General features: G+C 59.9%; 2 protein-coding genes and 1 long non-coding RNA gene across 4 annotated transcripts; 2 read left to right on the top strand and 1 right to left on the bottom strand.

Annotated features, from left to right (window-relative positions):
• The first annotated feature begins 1,039 nt into the window (after positions 1 to 1,039).
• On the top strand, positions 1,040 to 4,895 carry LCN2 (lipocalin 2). Its single transcript, XM_033427113.1, has 7 exons — positions 1,040 to 1,240; positions 1,766 to 1,902; positions 3,097 to 3,176; positions 3,372 to 3,491; positions 3,728 to 3,829; positions 4,576 to 4,605; positions 4,713 to 4,895. Exons 1-6 carry the CDS (start codon positions 1,103 to 1,105, stop codon positions 4,596 to 4,598), a joined length of 600 nt encoding a protein of 199 aa, XP_033283004.1. The 5' UTR covers positions 1,040 to 1,102; the 3' UTR covers positions 4,599 to 4,605; positions 4,713 to 4,895.
• Positions 2,044 to 8,142, bottom strand: LOC117201064 (uncharacterized). Of its 2 annotated transcripts, XR_007478150.1 has the most exons (3): positions 7,957 to 8,142; positions 7,295 to 7,470; positions 2,044 to 2,540 (listed from the first exon to the last, which is right to left on the bottom strand). It is a non-coding gene; the product is annotated as an uncharacterized LOC117201064 (long non-coding RNA). The 2 variants fall into 2 exon arrangements; XR_004482989.2 differs by lacking the exon at positions 2,044 to 2,540 and having other exon boundaries at positions 7,115 to 7,470.
• A 99-nt stretch (positions 8,143 to 8,241) lies between these two features.
• Positions 8,242 to 12,281, top strand: BBLN (bublin coiled coil protein). The gene is made up of 2 exons (XM_004269166.4): positions 8,242 to 8,517; positions 11,377 to 12,281. The coding sequence occupies exons 1-2, from the start codon at positions 8,439 to 8,441 to the stop codon at positions 11,547 to 11,549; spliced, it is 252 nt and encodes an 83-aa protein (XP_004269214.1). The 5' UTR covers positions 8,242 to 8,438; the 3' UTR covers positions 11,550 to 12,281.

Here is a 12,281-nt window from a genome sequence, read left to right on the forward strand (position 1 = left end):
CTCCCAAGGACGGCCAGGCCCCCAGTGAGGAAACTGCACCCCTCCAAGGACAAAGCTGGGATCAGCCATGGCAGGGACAATTCTGGGGTCCCACGCCCAGGGCACTGGGCTCGGCTGTGGCCAGAGACAGCAGCTGGCCTCAAGGACCTCTCAAAGACAAGTCCAAGTCCCTGCATTCCCTGTGCCCCAAAGCACTTGGTGTCCAGAGCAGCTGGGTGGATAGCCCACCTTCAGGCCCCAGCCCCCAGCGCCCCTCACCCGGCACAGACGCATGCCCCATGCTGCCCCCCACAAGCATGGCGCTGGGACCGCAACACCTGCTCTCTGCTTTGCCAAGGGTCCACGCGTGGGGCTCTAATGCCCAGCTTGGGGTCTCATCCCCTGGGGCCACAGCAGGGACCAAGTCCTTTAGGGGTTGGCTAAGGTCCGAGGCATGGAGGAGGGGAGGGGCTCTTCCTTCAGCCTCTGGCCTGGTGTGCGGCCCCCGGGAGGGCCAGGATCTGGGCTCCGAGAGCTCAGGGCACACACCACACTCTCTGTCCTTCCTGGTCAGAAATGTTCACTCTCAGCTGCCCTACCCTTCCCTGTCCCTTCTGAGAACCAGGCCACAGCACATAGGCTGCCAGGGTGAGCAATTGTCTGTGTTCCTCGGATGTGGGAAGGGGGTCTCACCACACATACCCACCCTGGGCTGGGGCTGAGCAGGGGCCCCTGAAAGTCAGAGATGACAGCTTGTCCTGATCGGGGACCACCGACCATATACAGAGCCGACCAGAATGAAGGGAAGGGGCACAGAGAGAGTGGAGGGAGCCCTTGTGCCTGCCAGACGTGCAGAGCTCTGGGCAGTGTCCGCTCCCCACCTTCTGCCCCTGGTCTTGCACAATCCTGACCAGCGGGGAAAGGGGCAGAAATCTTGCCAGGTGTTTCAGCAAGAGTGCTGGCAAATGCCTCAGCCTTCCCGGATATGGCAAAATATGAATGACTCCACCCTGGGAGGGGCTATGAGGCAGGTGGACCATAAATAGGGTTGCCCAGGCAGCCTCCGCACTCACTTCCCCGCTCAGGTGCTGTAGGGAACGCCAGCCAGCTCAGCCCTGAAGCCATGCCCCTAGGTCTCCTGTGGCTGGGCCTCAGCCTGCTGGCGGCCCTGCACACCCAAGCCCAGGATTCCACCCCCAACCTGATCCCAGCCCCACCTCTGTTCAGGGTCCCGCTGCAGCCCAACTTCCAGCCTGACCAGGTAAGGGCCCTGGAGGGAGAGCTGCAGGGGTGCCCAGGGAAGAGTGCAGGCAGAGGGGAAGAGAGGGGAAGAGTCCTAGCAGACAGGTAAAGGCAGGACGCCCAGGCTTCAGCTTAGCCTGCCCTGGCTCCCCCGATGGAAGCCACGCTCCATTGTCCCACACCGACCCCGACCTTGCTGACAAGAGGATCACCTGGGCAGACCTTCCCAGGTCCAGTCTCTCTCCCATAATTGCTGTAGTCCATGCGTGGTGGGGACACCTTTAGTCCCTCTGCGTGAGGAGGAAACTGAGGCACAGGGAGGCCAGCTGGCCACCCTGCCCAGGGTCGCCCCCTCCCTGCCATCCTCGGGGCTCCCTCCTGGCCTGGCTGCCTCCGGCTCCCACTGGCTTCATCAGTGCAGGAACTGAATGCCCAGTCCCAGGCTCTGCTGCTTAGTTACTGGTTCAGGGCCTGGTTCAGGGCCTGGTTCAGGGCAGGGGCCCTAGGGTCGTCCGTGGGCTCTGCCTATTACAGCCCCCTGTAGTTCCAGGGGAAGTGGTACATCGTAGGCTTGGCAGGGAATGCATTTAAGAAGGAAAAACAAGGCCAGTTTAAGATGTACGCCACCACCTACGAGCTGAAAGAAGACCGCAGCTACAATGTCACCTCCACCCTGCTCAGGTGAGAGCTGCCACCTCCTTGGGGAAAGTGGGGGAGACCTGAGGGGCTGCTTGAGGGTCTAGCGGCAGACTGATGTCACAGTCAAGGGCTGACCGAAGGCGAGAGACAGTCATTCATCCTTCTCAGCACCGGATTCAGATATTTGTTCATTTCTTCCTTCATTAGATCAGCATTTATTGGTCCCTTCAGAGCAGACACACAGAGGGTGCTGGGGCTGAACAGTCATTCAGAAAACAAGACAGAGACAGCCTGGAACCCCCCCCCCCCCGCCACCCAGGGCTTCATCAAGGGCTTACAGGGAGGTAGCCTCTGGAACTGGGCCTTGAACGAGCCACCTGCCTCAGAAGGAGGCATGAGGCGTCCACGGCAGGGGCTGGTGACCCTGAGTCAGAGAGAAGCACTCCTTCAGGAAGCAGCCATCGTACAGCTGTTCTGAGCAGCAGATGAGTGGCTTGGCAGGGGGGCAGCCCTCACACTGCCAGGGGCCTCAGGCACCAGCACAGAAGCGATCTGGTGAGGAGTGGGTCTGAGCAGCGTCCCTCTGGGGGTGGTGGAGAGAGAAATGGTAGGGTGCCAAGGGTCGCCCAGCCCCTATGAGTCTCTGGCTCTGGCACCCAGGGGGATTGAGGCTGGAGCATCTGTGGAGCAAGAAGCAGAAGGATGGGTTTGGGGAGATCAGCTCTGGAATACCAGGAGACAGTGTGGGACTCAGGTCAGGGTTGGCCCAGGAGCTAGAGGAGTCCTTGGCAGGGAGCAGACTGGAACCTTGGAGGGCGAATCCCCCAGGAGAGGTTACAGACAGGGAAGCAGCAGAGGGTAGATAGGAGCAGGGATAAATGCCTGGGATTGGGGGTAGGGGGACAGTGTGTAGGGAAGGCCACCGAGGGGAGACAGCCCTAAAGAGGAAAGGACAGTGGGTGCTGGAGGGAGGGTCTGAGCAGGGTCAGATGTCCCAGGGCAGACCAGGCAGTGACAGACAGGGGTAGGCTTAGAGGGGAAGACCCAGGCCCATCTCAGCTGGGTGGGGTAGGGACCACCTGCTGTGGTGGGGATGGACTGTCTTGGGCTGGGCCAGGCCAGGGGCATCAGAGTCCCACCCCCTCCAGCTACAGCCCTGGCCCCCACCTCGTCCAGCCCAAGGAGTCCAAGCCTGTGTCCACTCTGGTCTCACTCACCCATCTCTCCCTCCCACAGGGACGAGCGCTGTGACCACTGGATCAGAACTTTTGTCCCAAGTTCCCGGCCCGGCCAGTTCACCCTGGGCAATATTAAGGGTGAGTCCTGAATGAGGCGGGCCCTGGGGTTGGGCTTCTGGGGGGGCAGGGTCCTCCAGGAAGGGGTGCAGACCTCCCTGCCCGTCCACACAGATGCTGTTCTGTGGGAGAAGCCCCTGCAGATGGGCCGGGGAGAAAGGAACGGCTCCCTCCTCCCAGCCTGGGCAGGCTGACCCCTCGCCGTCCTCCCCACAGGCTTCCCCGGGGTGCAGAGCTATACCGTGCGAGTGGCGACTACCAACTACAACCAGTTTGCCATAGTGTACTTCAAGAAGGTTTACAAGAACCAGGAGTACTTCAAGACCACCCTCTACGGTGGGTCTCCCCCACTGCCTCGGGGACCCGGCTCCTGGTCACACTGTCAGGGGAGAGGCCCACGCCAACCCAGCCCCCCAAGGTCCTCTCCAGTGTCAGCTTGCAGTCCCTGTGGGCGGCCAGGGAGGGAGGTCCTTCTGCAGACCCTCCATGAGGAAGGGATCAGAGGCCTTGTTCACACATTCAACGATATTTATGGAGTATTTGCCGGCCACTCACTGGCCATCTGGCCACAGGGAGGACCAAGGAGCTGACCCCTCAACTGAAGGAGAACTTCATCCACTTCGCCAAATCCCTGGGCCTCACCGATGAGTACATCCTCTTCCCTGTTCCAATCGGTAATGGCCAGCTGGGGAGAGGAAAAGGCCATGTGGGGACTACCCAGGCCTGATGCTGCCCCACCAGGGAAAGGGGGGGAGCAGGGGCTCGGTCCTCTACTCCAGTCACTGGAGCCCCTGGGAGCCACTTTGGGTTCAGGAAGACCCTGCCCCACCCAAGGATCCATGGGGCACCCGGGGATCTGGGCCCCAAGGGTTCCTCCCTGACAGATGAGAATTTCAGGCCCAGGTCCAAATTCCCCCAGTCTCCCTGCCCCAGGCCACTTCCCCGACACCCCAGGCCCTACCATCCTAGACCACTTCCTCCTCACACCCCCTCGTCCGGGGCCACTTTCCCCCTCGCCTTGAGGCCAGCTCACCACTGCCTTGAAAAGTGCCCTTGTCTTCAGGTGGCCTGGACTGGGCAGGGGGCTCCAGCTAGGCCTCTCAGGGAGCCGCTGGCTCCCCAAAGCTGAAGGGCTGCCAGGGTCAGCAGGTAAACATGCAGGAGGCCCGGGTGCCCGAGCAGATGTGTGGCTGGGCCTCACCTGCCTCCTCTGCAGAACGGGAGTCCCCCAGGTCTGCTCGTCCTCAGGCCCTTCTCCCAATCCCCTGCCCCAGCCCCCCAGCCCTGAAGGGAACCCCCAGATATGCCTTTGCTGGGCCAGGCTGGGGCCTGGGGTGCCCAGGGGCAGTGCAGGGGTCCCAGTGGGCAGGGGTCATACACACACACACCTGCCCATTCTGACAGACTCTCTCCCCCACAGACAAGTGCATCGATGACCAGTGAGGGTGCAGTGAGTATGGCTGGGGAGGGGGCTGATGGGAGCCAGGGTGCAGGCCTGCCTTTGCCCCCGCCCCGCCCAGGACTGCTGTTGTCTCTACTTCCCCGTCTCCCTCTCAGGTGCCTCCTGTCTCTCTGCTCCCATCGCCCTCCTGTCAGCCTTTGCCCGGCTTGGTGCCCAGCTGTCCCCACCAGCCCAGACACCGGTGACAGGAGAGAGTCCAGAGACCCTTCTCATGGCACTGCCCACCAGCTGCTCTCCGAAGCCCCACCTTGCCTGCTAAATAAACACATGCCCCGGTCCCCAATCTGTGCTCCTTGACCCCTGGGCCACCTGGGAGGAGGACAGGCAAAGGATGGGCTCACATTAGCATCACTCCTGGACCCCCCTGTGGTCCTCAGCAAGTGATGGCGGCCACAGAACCCATGGCCAGCTATGGCTGGACACTTCCTAGCTCTCCACCCACCCCCACCCCACCCCCAGGCAGGCCCCTGCCTTTGAGGGATGCCTGGTCCAACAGAAACACTGATGGGGCCACACCTCATTCCCACACTCGATCACCTGCAGTGGGTGCCACAGCAGAGGCCCAGCCAGGGCCGGGGAGCTGGATGGGGGCTGCGAGGGCTGAGGTGCTGTAACCCCCAACTCACCAGGACTCCTGTGGATGCTGGAAGACAGCAGCCAGGGCAGGAGGGGTGCACAGTGGGTGGGGCAGAGGCATGCCCAGCTTGAGGGTCGCCAGGGGTGGTCCCCTGCCCCTAGGGGGTGGCAGTGTCCATGCTGACCCCATTCAGCATCTCGTCCTCACCCACACCTCTCCTCTATGATGACCTCCAGACCACCAGGGGCAGAGCCGGGGATGGCAGGGAGGGGAATACGCTGCCAGGAATTCAGATTCCAGGAGACTCGAGGGCTCCAGACCTGTACCCTCCGCTTGGCTGGGCCCAGCAAGCCCTTGTTCACCCACAGGCCGCAGCTGGAGCCCCTCCCTGTCTGCACCACACACAGGAACCCCCTCCCTGGCCTCTTCTTCCGTTGCAAGGTTAGAGGTCAGAGAGGGTGGGGTTCTGAAGAAACCCAGGCTTCTCCACCCACAAACTTGCACACCTACCCCTTCACCCTTGGCTGGGGGAAGGGGAGATACTGGAGCTGTGATAATCCTGGTTAATCTCTCTATCTCAAAGGCTCAGTGTAAGCAAGTCTGCAAAGTCCCCTTTCCCAAATAAGGCACCATTCACTTGTCCCAAGCACTAGGACCCAGATCTCTTCGGGGACTGTTACTCAGCCTCTTCCACACGGGGCTTGCAGAGGGGGTGATGGCAGCTCACCATCACCATCACTTGTGAGATGAGGGGTGAGAGGCAAACAGCGATGCCAGAGGCGGGGCAGCACCAAAGCATGCCCCCTCCCCCCATCAGGGCTGGCTGGGGTAGTGGCTGTTTTGTCCTGTGGTCTGCTATGTGGACCTTGACCACAGGAGTGGGGTGGGCAGAGTCCAGGTTCGCTTTGGCTTCTGGGCGCAGAGAAGGGGCCAGCCAGGTAGGGGCCTCACCACATGTGCCACCCAGCTCTCCATCCTCCCACCCTCACTCAGCCACTTGGGGGATGAGGCTTTGGCCGGGCTCTCCTCTCCTCTCCTCCCGCCTGCCTCCCTCTGCCCACACCGCTAGCCCCAGGCCCCGGGCACACGCTCAGGCCCAGGAGAAAGGCCACTCCTTGAATGCCATGGTGGGGTCCTGCTGGGGGCTGTGCAGCGTCCTGCAGACCCTGCCCAGTTCTCCGTGGAGTCTGACTTTCAACCGGATAAGCTAAGTGACTCCCCTGCCTGGTCCCCACAATGGGACAGGCACCTCGGGGTCAGGGAGGGGGTACTCTCTGGGGCTGCACTGTCTCCTTGAGAAAGAGAGGAGCTGAGCGGGGTCAACACTTGGCAGAGGTGTGAGCAGGGCTGAGAAAGGAGGGCTGGCTGATCAGTGAAAGGCCCTCCCTGAGACCCTGGCATTTCACTAAGACAGAAGAGCCCTGTGTCCTCTGATGGAAGCAGAAACACCTGTGTCTGTGTAGCACACAAGTGCGCAGAGACACGGCAGAAACACAGGTCACATATGTGGACATGCTGACACAATCCAAACATGTTTATCCCTACAAGCATAGGACACCCAAATAAAAGCACAGGCACATGTTTTCTCCCAGTTATGAAATCACACCTGAGATCACAGGACCCCACAGACGAGGGGAGAAACACAAAGACTCCCAGGCACACAGGGACGGGCAACAGACCCTCAGAGAGACATACAGGTTCTCAGAAACATGCCGAGGCATGTACAGATACACACCACACAGACATAGCAGTTGGATGCGAGCGCTCATGCATGCAGCCTGCACGGGGATGCCTGATGCACGTGTCCACCCATCAGAGCGCCTGGCTACCCCCCGGGCGCATTCCCATCACCCTCCCGAAGCCAAAGACTCATCCCTCTCCAGGAATGGCCCAGGTGCTGTCTGCCACCTGTTCCATCCATGGGCCTAGTAACTTTTTTTTTTTTTTTGGCAGAAAATTTCAACTTTATTTGGCCAATGTGTCCAGTTCCAGGTAGTGGGAAGAAATAATAGAAATATTGTGGTTGCCCCAGGTGGTGGGAAGTAAGTGGATGCCTGGCTGGAGGAGGGCAGCTGGGGGGATGGGAGGAAGGGTACCCACCCATTATAGTCAAGGAGGGTCAGCTGACCTGGGTGAGGGGTTTTTCACTGCAATCCTTCCTGCACTGGTTCAGCGTGGGCCTCGCCTCCACTCAACCTGCTTCATAGAGAAGGTGGGGCTGCCGTTATCCAAGTCAGTGGTGGCTCACGCTCCTCAGTGAAACGGTAAGGCAGCTCCTGGGACAGAGAGGATCCCTTCCCATTGTCATCATCGGGGAACATGGCTCGGTCTGACCGCCACCCAGGGATGGCCTGCTCTCAGGAACTACCAGTGTGAGACCAGCACCAGGCTGCAGCAGCCATGTGGCCTCCTCCAGGAGGCCCAGCTACAGGAGTCCCAGTAAGTGAGCCCCTCTCCCCTGGATATGGGCCTCACTCAGCGGTATCCCTGGCCAAGATCACACCTCTGGTTCCAGTTCAGGGGCGACACTTTCCGGCTGTGTAACTTTGGGCAGGGCCCCCTTTCCCAGCTGGTAAAAAGGATGGGGTATGACGGCAGCTGGGCAGACTATCCCGAAGCCTTCCTTGACTGACAGCCACACGCTGCACTCTGCTGACCGTGACTCTCAAGTAGGCTGTGAACGGATATCTTCCCTACACACTGGGGGCCTCAGAAACAACTCGTCTCAGATTTCTCCTATGCAGAGGCGCCGGCTAGCTTACCCGCAGGTCCCCAGCAGCAGGATGGGGCAGAGTGGGGGGGTCCCAGGCTGCCCTGCCCTTGTGCCGGGTTGCTCGACCTGAGGGCCGAGCCCCCGCCGCCTAAGATTCTCATGGGGTGGCCCAACCCTAAGATTCTCATGGGGTGGTCCAACCCGGCCGCCGGGAGAGAGGCGGGCCCGGGGACCGGCGGAAGTGGGCGGAGCTCGACTGTGAGGCAGGGTGTGGGCGGGGCTCGAGTGTGGGGGCGGAGTCTTACGGACGGGAGGGGATGGGGTTCTGGCGGCGGGGCAGGGCGGAGCTCTGGCCGCCGGGCTCCGCCTTGGGGGCGGGGTCCCGGCCTACTGGGCGCGTTCCGCCGCGGCGTTCCGCCCTTCCGGCCCCGAGTTCCATCCACCGCCTCCCTCTTCCGCCCCGCGCCGGTTGTCGGCGCGACCGTTGCCACGATCAGTCGTCGCGCTGCCCTTGCGGCTCCCGAGCCCACTATGTCGGGCCCCAACGGGGACCTGGGCATGCCGGTGGAGGCGGGCGCGGAAGGCGAGGACGACGGCTTCGAGGAAGCAGGTGACCCATGGGGGCTGCTGAAACGACTTTGCTTTCTCTGGGGTGCCCTCCTGGGAAGGGGAATCGGGGCCGGGATAGGGACCGGGAAGGAACCGCAGAGCCCTCCCATCCCCCCGCCCCAGGGTGGTTCCGGAGCAGCAAGCGCCCTCCGGGGGTTTGGGACGAGCACCTGCGAGCGGGTCCCTGGAAACCGCAGCCTTCGAGAACTGTGGGCGACAGGCCCCGTTTTACAGATGGGGAAACTGAGGCCGCTTCAGGTCACTCGCCCTTTGGGATTGGGATTTGCTCCAGACACTTCTTTCAGCCCATGTGGAGATGGAGACTCCTAAGGGGCCGGGGCCGGGAGTGGACCGTCTTGGCTTGGCAGGAGGGGCTGTCTGGGTGGGCGTGCCGCCCTGCTGAGTCAGCAACCCCAGGCACCTTTGCTGGTGTGGCCTGGAGCCCTGGCGAATGTGACTTGCTTACAAAGCGGCCTGTTGCCTACACAGCACTGCAGGGGGTGGGGGTAGGGGGGGAAGGAGAGAGAACCATCAGCTCCCTTCTCCCCTTCTGCAGCCTCAGTTTCCCCATCTGTAAAATAACAATGATGGTTAGTGTCTCCCGCATTGAGATGTATCAGGATTAAATGAGAAAGTGAATGGAAAATAGTAGACTTCAAGCATGCAAGTGTTCTGCATGCAAGTGTTCTGTAAGTGGTTATTATTCCCTTTAGTGTAATAAAATTTAGTTTATTAACTTAGAGGGCAGGACTTAGTAAATGTGGGGTAAGTTTGGAGTCTGCTTTTGGTTTTGTTTTGGGTAACAGCTTTATTGAGCTATAATTCACACACTGTACAATTTACCCATTTAAACTGTACGATTCAGTGGGTTTTAGGATATTCACAGAGTTGTGCAACCATCACCACAATAGTTTTAAAGCACTTCATCACTCAAGGTCTGCATTTAATAAAGAGGTAGAGTAAGTGGGGTAAGTGGTGGGCTGCCCGGTTTGCCTGGGGCACTGCTGGTGAACAAAGGCCAGGTGTGGTAATCACGCTGGCAGCTGTGCTGGGGGCATCTGGAAGGGTCTCCCAGGAGTCACACTGAGTGGAAGTTGGCAGATTCACAGGACTTAGGGCATTGGGGAGGAGGGTGTCCCCGATGGAAGGCAAAAACTCGGAACCGGGAGGTACCCGTGACACTTGACGCAGACAAAGCCTAGCCCCAGTAGCGGAGAGAGCTGCCTCCCCCGTCTTTCTCCCCATTTGTATCTCTTGACCGGAATGTGAAATGTTGATAATCGCGACCATCTACTAAGTGCTTGCTGTGGCCAGACCCTGAGTTCTTGATATATGTATTTGAATCTTCACAATAACCCAGTTCTCATTCCCTTTTTCCAGAAAGGCGTAGTAACTTGCTGGGATGGGGCAGAGCTGGGACTGAAACCCAAGTGCCCCTGCTCCCCAAGTCTGAATCTTGGCTCTGCCACCAACCAGCTGGAGGACCCTAGGCAGGTCTCTTCCTTCTTGGGCCTCAGTTTCCCCATTTGTACCACAAGGGAGTTGGACTCCAGGATCCAGCAGAGGCTTTCCAGGACTCTGTCCTCTGTGAGTTAGGACAACTCTGGGCAATGGGTACCCTTCCCCCAGAATGCAGACACATTTGCCCCCTTATCCCAGACACTCTCCTCTAGCCTTGGTCGTTTCCACACACCACCAGCCGCTTCCCCTTTGTCCCAAGCTGGCAGCTGGGTGTATCTGAGTCATGCGCTGGCTCAGAACTGGGTCCCGCAGTGGGCACAGGCCCAGACCTTGGGTCCTAGGGGACATTGTGTGGCTGAGAGAGGCAGGTCAGGAGTGTCTGGAGGAGGGAGTGATGGTTTCTGGTGGAGACCAGGGAAGGATTCTTGGAAGAGGAGGCATTTGGAGCTGGTCCTTGAGCGGCCGAGGCATTCTGGATGGCAGGGGCAGTTAAGGAAAGGCAGAAAGCCTGGAAAGTCAGGCTTCATTCATTCATCCATTCATTCATTCAACAGATGCTTACTGTGTGACACGGAGGGCACTGGGGAAACAGCAGTGAACACAGTGAACACATTCCACCTCTCACACAGCGCTCACTGTAGTCTGGTGGGGGAGACAGACTAGCACACAGTCACAGCAGCCGAGCCGGCGGTGGGGGCCGTGGAGGTGTGAGAGGGCAAGGGGATCAGGAATAGAGGCCCGATCAGGCTGGGGCGTGGGAGGGCTCCCTGTGGCAACATCCACGCTGACACTTGAAGGATGAGTGGGGCTCATCCAGGAGGAGAGGAGGGAAGGAAGACAGAAGGAGGACACAGCACATTCCAGGCAGAGGCCACAGCATGTTCAAGGGGCCTGAGGTGGGCAAAGGCAGGTGTGAGAGAGGAAAGGAAAAGGCAGGGGAGGTGGGGCTAGAGAAGGGGGCAGGGCCTTGGAGTCTGCTAGGAGCTAGGGCAGGGGAGCCAGAAGGGCTGGAGAGGAGGGCCTGCCTGGGGACAGAGGCCGTGACTGCCTGGCTCAGGAGCATGGGCTCTGGCCTCTAGGCAGCTGGTGCAGGAAGTAGAGAGGAGACCTGGCACCTGGCAGGAATTCCCGGGCAGGACATTGTCTGGCTAACCTCCCTGTGACCAACCTAACCCTAGAAAAAGCTGGTACACTAAGGTATTTCCAAAGCCTTTCCTCCTTTGATATCCAGCCATTTTCCAGTTGGTGACAGTGAGCCTCAGGAAGGAGTAGGGACTTGCCCAAAGCTCTTTAGAGGCAGGCTGGGGGACAGTGGCGGGGTGGGGGGGAGCGGGCGGGGTGTGTGCCTGTGATCCCTGAGGAGATATGGGACCTTGACTCTCTTTCCCCTTCCTCCCAGAATACGCTGCTATCAACTCCATGTTGGACCAGATCAACTCCTGTCTGGACCACCTGGAGGAGAAGAATGACCACCTCCACGCCCGCCTCCAGGAGCTGCTTGAATCCAACCGGCAGACACGCCTTGAGTTCCAGCAGCAGCTCGGGGAGGCCCCCAGCGATGCCAGCCCCTAGGCTCTGGGAGCCCCTGGCCAGGCTCTGGCCTGAGCACTCACTACCTGGCTTAGATACCTTCTCAAGGGCTGGCCTACAGATTTTCCGGGGCAGGGGGAGGTGGTGTCTGCCGGCCTAGGCCACTCTTCTGGTACTTCACTTGGCGTACCTAGGCCCGCCCCACCTCCCGGCACCCCCTCCTCAGGGCTTCCTCCCCACTGCTGGCCAGGTGTGGGCCAGCGACCCACCCGCCTTGCCTGTCTGCCCAACTCCTGGACGCTCCCCACGCTGCCCAGGCCTTGAGCGTCCACATTAAACTGGTCTCCAATACCACTGCGCCTCCTCTCTCCTCTGTATCCCAGGATGAGGACCCCCAGTGGCCGCCAGAGGTAAACAGGGCAGTGGAGGCATCCCAGGCATAGATCACACACCGGCTCATAGGCACGGTGGTGGGGCCGGGCTTCTTGGCCTTCTTGTATTTCTGGACACAGAGGTGCAGGTGAGGTCAGGGCTTCCTCCCCACCGGGTGTGCTCCTGGCCAGCGGCTGCTTCCCCAGCCCAGCTGAGACAGCATCAGCCATGCTGTGTGACCCTGTGTGATGTGCTCAGCTTCTCTGGGTTCTAGGGCCTTTCACTAAGACAACCAACACCAAGACATGCTGTGCAATATGTATAAAATAGATAAGAACCTGCTGTGTAAAAATAAATAAAATTCAAAAAATATAAAGACATGCTGTGCAACCTTGGGTTCCA

The sequence above is a fragment of the Orcinus orca genome, chromosome 6 (genome assembly GCF_937001465.1).
Source record: "Orcinus orca chromosome 6, mOrcOrc1.1, whole genome shotgun sequence".
NCBI lineage: Eukaryota > Metazoa > Chordata > Mammalia > Artiodactyla > Delphinidae > Orcinus > Orcinus orca.

Excerpts from the sequence above, each read along its gene's own strand:
- LCN2 (XM_033427113.1), top strand. The coding sequence starts at position 1,103 with ATGCCCCTAGGTCTCCTGTGGCTGGGCCTCAGCCTGCTGGCGGCCCTG. Across the intron at positions 1,241-1,765 it reads CCAACTTCCAGCCTGACCAG|TTCCAGGGGAAGTGGTACAT; the intron begins GTAAGGGCCCTG and ends AGCCCCCTGTAG. Across the intron at positions 3,177-3,371 it reads CACCCTGGGCAATATTAAGG|GCTTCCCCGGGGTGCAGAGC; the intron begins GTGAGTCCTGAA and ends TCCTCCCCACAG.
- BBLN (XM_004269166.4), top strand. The coding sequence starts at position 8,439 with ATGTCGGGCCCCAACGGGGACCTGGGCATGCCGGTGGAGGCGGGCGCG. Across the intron at positions 8,518-11,376 it reads CGACGGCTTCGAGGAAGCAG|AATACGCTGCTATCAACTCC; the intron begins GTGACCCATGGG and ends CCTTCCTCCCAG.